We start from the raw sequence: 5,983 nt of genomic DNA, 5'->3' as shown, positions 1-5,983 counted from the left end.
AGGCTGGAAGGGGACATCAGAGCCCCTGGAACTGGAGTTACAGATGGTTGTGTGCCTCCATGTGAGTGCTCAGAACCAGACCCAGGTCCTCCAGAAGAGCAGCCAGCTCTCTTAACTGATGGGCCATCTCTCTCATTTATTTTCTTTTGAGTTCAGTCTCAATAATCTTCACACCTCTGCCTCCCCAACCTTGTGTGCTGTGAGCCATTGTGTTTGGTTCCCGATGAGTACTACAAAGTACCTGCCTGCACACTGTCAGACTCTCCATTGGTTTCTGTGTGTCTGTGTGCAAATGCTTTATGGCTAATTAAAAAAAAAACTTATATTGTTCAACTTACATATTACATATTACAAAATTCACTGGTTTTAAGTTTACACTTACTTTTTCCCTAGTGGTGAACCAGGGATATTCAATGATAGGGACACAGAGTTCATGCCCCAGGCTGGCTTCAAATTTGCTGTTTATCCAGGAATGATTTTGAACTTGTGATACTCCTGCCTCCTACATCTTCCCAGTGTTGGGATCACAGATGTATGTCACCCCAAAGGATGTCTGTTGCAGTCAATTTGAAGGTCATCAACTTTCTCATGGCTCAGAAGTAAAGCACTCCTATCTTGTGTAAGGCCTGGGATGTAATCCCCTACACTTTAAAATAAATCATAAAATAAACTTGATCTAGGGCCCCACAACTGCAAGGTGGAAGCAGGTTATCCTCAGCTACACAGCAAAGCCAAAGAGATACACAAGGTTCTGTCGCAAAATAAATAAATATTAAAAAATAAGTAAAGACTTGGCTAACCATTAATTCAACAATGGAATGGTTAAGATGGCCGGGACTGTTTTCATATAAACAGTTCTCCATGTGCCTCCCTTGCTACTATTCTCCATTTGGCCGGTGAGCTCCTTTACAACACACACACACACACACTCCATATCACAGTTCCTCGAGAAAAAGGCCATAAGTTGAGGCAGCACCTAGACTCCCTGGGGAGCCCAGTCAAGAAACACTCATCTGTGGCTGTTTTGCGCAGTTTCCAACACCACCAACTACATCAGACAACAGGCTCTTTTCCATCTTTGACAACATCCTTTCCCTAATCACCACACCGATTCCTAGCCTCTCCTTCCTCGCCTGAAGCTGGCACCCGACCTTTAAAAAAAAAAAAAGCCACCGCCTAAACCAAACCACTTGACGTGCTGAAGGGAGTGTGTGGAGGTGTAAGTGTGTGGAAGTGACTGTGTGTGGAAGAAACCAATCGCGTCCCCCTAGGTGTCCATCTTGTGGAATGCCAATTAGGCCCGGCCGAGCGAACCAGAATTAGCTTTCCAGTACACACTCGCACACAGCAGACACCACAAGGAGGCTCGGGGGCAGCTAGGCTCCACTCGGTCCCCTGGCCCAGCAGGCTCCCCGCAGCCAAGGACACAGCATCCCCCGGCCGCGCGCAGTGGTAGGAGCCGCGCGACGTCACCCATTGTTTACAAATCAACCCGAGCCGGCAGCGTTCCGGCTCCCGCGGCTGGAAGGCGCGCGGTGCCGCTGCCCGGTGGCCCCCGGCTTCCGCATCTCAGGCCCGGCCCGGCCCGGTCCCGGCCTCCGCCCCGCTCTCGCCCCAGCCGCCGCCGCGGAGCCCGCGGGCAGCCGAGTCGCCAGCGACGCCCGCACAGCCGCGGGGGCCCGGGCGGGGGGCCATGCCGTGCCGGAGGGAGGAGGAGGAGGAAGCCGGCGACGAGGCGGAGGGGGAGGACGACGACGACAGCTTCCTCCTGCTGCAGCAGTCGGTGACTCTGGGCGGCTCGGCCGACGTGGACCGGCTCATCGCTCAGATCGGCGAGACGCTGCAGCTGGACGCGGCGCACGACGGCCCGGCCTCGCCGAGTGCTGCCCCGGGGCCCCCGCCCCCGCCCCCGCGGGTCGTGGCTGAGCTGCCGGCGGACAAGGCCCGGGCCCCGGCGAGGCGGCTGCTGCGACCGTCCGCGCCTGCGGAGGCCGGGGCCCGGCTCCCCCGGGAGCCGTGCGCTGCGTGCTGGGGGAGCGCGGGCGCGTGCGGGGCCGGGCGGCTCCCTACTGCGTGGCGGAGCTCACCGCGGGCGCCGGGGCGCTGTGCCCTCCGCCCCCGCAGCCTGGCCTTGAGGGACCTCCGGTGACGGGCAAGCCGAGCACCCCGCAGCCTTTCTCGGGCCCGTGCCGGCGAGGTTGGCTCCGGAGCGCAGCCGCGTCCCGCCGCCTGCAACAGCGACGCGGATCTCAGCCCGAGACCCGCACCGGCGACGACGACCCGCACCGGCTCCTGCAGCAGCTCGTGCTTTCGGGAAACCTCATCAAGGAGGCGGTGCGCAGGCTACATTCGCGACGGCTACAGCTACACGCAAAGCTTCCCGCACACCCGTTCCTCGGGCCAATGTCAGCCCCGGTGCACGAGCCGCCTTCGCCCGGGAGCCCTCGAGCGGCCTGCAGCGACCCTGGCGACTGCGCGAGGAGGGCGCGGCACAGAACTGGGGACGACTTTCTTGTCCCTGGCAGCTAACAACCAGGGTGGCCACCGCACCAGCCTGTACCTGGGGACCAAGGGATTCACCCAGGACAGCACCGGGTTGGTGGAGGACTCGAGCCTTTGCAAACGAGATAATAAGCTAAGGAATACAGCAGAAAAATCGCAAATATTTTCATGGGGTAGCTGAAGTTGAGAGCCCCAAATTATTTGAAATCCGGGATTTAGGCTTGTTTAAAGAAGCAGATTTTATAGAGCGCACCGCAGGCTGTCAGCAGGACTCCTTTTCTGGCGTAATTCAGCCTGGTAGCTGCAATTCCGCGCAGACTCTGCTGTGGCAATCCGGCGACCACGTGGCCATGGTGCATGCTCTCAGGATCAGCCAGCCATGGAACGAAGGACGATGATCACAGTTACTTGCTGTACTTTTCAGGACTGCTTCCTGATCCACTTTGGGGGAGGGGGGAACAAGAATGGATGTAGTTTCGGGGAACACCCCAAAATACTACACTTGAACATTTTATGGCAGTTAAAAGACCGTCTCATGTCTTTGCGGTGCTGGTTTTAATGTAAAACATGCGGTACCACTAAAGGACCCTCTTGGGCCTAAGTAGAAGTAACATTTTTTCGCCTGTCTGTACCTTTTTTGCAACTGGTTGCTGTTACCGGAGTGTTGAGGGAATGTCGTACCACACGTGGGGGTGGGAGGCGGCAGTGAGCGGTGTTGGGCGATGGAAGGGTACGTCAAAGCCTGGATTGAACTCTCCTGCCTTCCTAAAGTGTTTTTAAAGGCGACCGGTTCCTGCTTGGGTTCAAGGTCACTGTTTCCTGGGTGTGCACCGCGTTATGGGGCACCGGCACATAGACTAGCCTAATTGCCTTGCTGGGAGAAGATCGTACTGTTTTGCAAATACTGGAGTCCCCTAAGGACACGCGCCCTACCTCCCGGAGAAGCGGGGGCGGGGTAGTGCTGGGTGTCTGTGCTTCCCGCCTGGGGCCACCGCCCCTGCCCCTTCTCTCGGCTTGCACAGAAACTGCCTGGAGACAGTGTCCCCAGTACCACCTTTCCCCCTTGGCTCTGCTGCCCTGCTCAAGCCTGAGGATCCTAGGGGCCAGGAAGGGGGACTAGGGCGGCTCTACACAAGGGGCACTCCCGGCACACAGTCTCACACAGCCGCTTATAATGGGCTCTCGGGGCCATTTGTAATAACAGCTGCAATTCCCTGGATAGAGGGAGTTGATTTCCTCCTCCCCACCCTCCCCCAGCTGTGCCAGCTCGCCTTTGTAAGTGAAGGAAACCGAGTAGAAAATGTGACCCTCCAAATGGAAAAGCTGCAGGCTTTTTGCTGTTGTGTTTGTGATGTGCTTGGAAATTCTGTTCACTCTGAGCGACCGTTTCGTTTTAGTTTTATGGAGTCAGTGGCTTGTTGAGCATCCAGATGTGGCTATTGACCAATCTACACTTCGCACCGAAGTGACTGGAATTGTGGCTGTCCTGATTATAGGATTTTAACTTAACTGAAATAACTGTTTTTGAATAAATGTGTTGGGGTTTTTTGTTGTTGTCGTTGTTGGCTTTTATTTTGTACTTCCCTCCAGTGGGAAAGATGTACAGAACACGTTTCTCTGATCTCCATAAACATGAAAACACTTGAAATCCCTGTCAGCCTGGCTTGCGGATGGTAATTAGAGGCCTTTGTGTCTGAGCAGCTCACTAGTTAGACGAGGTCTGTGCAGCTGGGTGTGTATCGGTGCTGGCATGAAATTAAATGAAAGTGAGGTCAGGTTTTGGATCAATCGCATTCACCAAACCTTTTGGGTGTCAGAGACAGCAAAGTCTTAGGAAGACGCCTGGCAGACCATCAGGTTGTCAGGGCTGCAGTCTGAGATGCTTACTGCCCCTCCCCCTTCCCTTCTGGTGCCATTCAGTGGGCCATTGATCGGGAGCTACTCAAGATACTTGGAGCTGATTGTAGGAACACTGGTTGAGATCTTATTAAGTAGCTCCTCCCCCTTGCTGCCATTCTGACCCAGCAATGACACAACCGCCCATTTCTATTCCTGTCTGGAATACTTCAGTCTGTTCCCTCAAGGAAGAAGCTGAGTTGGGTGACAGGGATACCTCATGTTTCAGTCCACCTGTGAAGTGAGAAAGGGACTTTGGAAGTGTTGGAATTCTGTGGCTTTTCCATTTCCTCATCTGGGCAGCAGGGTCAGTGAGATTTGGGCTATGTGATGGCTGCCCTTTGTGTACTAGAAAATGGTAGGTGGCCCTTAGCCCCTCCTTTCCAGAACTGGCTTTAAGCAGCCAGGTGACTGAGGTCCTCAATTTTTCATCCAACAAAACCTGCTCATTGGGGATGCTCTCTGTCTTGTGCCCTAGTTGTCAACTCTCTTTTGACTCAATGTACCATTACATCTTAAATACATAAGACACTGTCTCTTCAGAACTCCAGCAAGGGGAGAACGAGTATAGAGGTTCGAAGACAAGGAAGGGGCAGTGCTGAACATGTGTGCACAGTGGTCCAGGGCTCTGATGTGGGCATATCCCTGAGCCGGTAAGCCAGAGTCTATAGTTTTGGATGAACTTCTCAGAGATCTAGGTCTGAGAGCAATCCAGAGCTTTCCAACCCCAAACTGGCCAGGATTGAATGCTGATACACTGAAGGGCTAGATTTTTTTTTTTTAATTGGTTTTTCGAGACAGGGTTTCTCTTTGTAGCCCCGGCTGTCCTGGAATTTGATCTGTAGACCATGCTGGCCTTGGACTCACAGAGATCTGTCGTCTCTGCCTCTGGAGTGCTGGGACTAAAGGTGTGCACCGCCACCACCAGCCAGCAAGAGCTGGCTTCTTATAGTAAGAGTGCTGCCAAGCATGGTAGTTAATGTTTACATCCCAGCACTTGGGAAGCTGAGGCAGAAGGATTGCTACAAGTTCCAGGCCAGCCTGGGCTATAGAATGAGACCATGCTTATAAATAAGCAGCCAGAGCTCACCCTGGAAAAATGAAACAGAAACTAGATTTGGTACATGCTCATAATCCAGCACTTGGGAGGCACAGTCAGGAGTTAAAGGTCATCCTTGTCAGTTATAGATTGGGGCCAGCTTGGGCTACATAGGACCCTTTATTTCTGAAGGGGGATAAAATAGTTGTACAAACCTTTCTATAAAAATCCTGCCAAGGGCTGAGGACCTAAATCAATGGTAGAGCTCCTGCCTAGAATATACATGGCCCTGAATTACACACTACAGACTCACCTGCCAAGGTAAACACAATGGCATGCAGGTAGTTCCAACCACCCAGGAGGCCCAAGCAGAACAGGGGAGTCAGCCCTGGAGTTTGTTTTTATCTTTAAGATTTATTTTATTGCCTATATATACATATATATATGTGTGTGTGTGTGTGTGTGTGTGTGTGTGTGCTACATCCATGCCTGCTGTTCTCAGAGGTCAGAACAGGGGTTCAGATCCCCTGGAACTGAAATTACAGA

At 53.4% G+C, this 5,983-nt stretch overlaps 1 protein-coding gene across 1 annotated transcript; it reads left to right on the top strand.

The window, feature by feature from the left end:
- Positions 1–1,479: 1,479 nt before the first annotated feature.
- Frat1 (FRAT regulator of WNT signaling pathway 1) lies at positions 1,480–4,056 on the top strand. The gene is given in 3 exon segments (XM_027407322.2): positions 1,480–1,994; positions 1,997–2,475; positions 2,477–4,056. Coding segments are annotated over 3 exon segments (987 nt in total). The 5' UTR covers positions 1,480–1,693; the 3' UTR covers positions 2,684–4,056.
- Positions 4,057–5,983: the final 1,927 nt, after the last annotated feature.

This window comes from Cricetulus griseus, chromosome 3 (assembly GCF_003668045.3).
Source record: "Cricetulus griseus strain 17A/GY chromosome 3, alternate assembly CriGri-PICRH-1.0, whole genome shotgun sequence".
NCBI classification, from domain to species: domain Eukaryota; kingdom Metazoa; phylum Chordata; class Mammalia; order Rodentia; family Cricetidae; genus Cricetulus; species Cricetulus griseus.
Note: the sequence above shows the minus strand (reverse complement) of the source record. Positions and strands in the feature narration are given on the sequence as shown.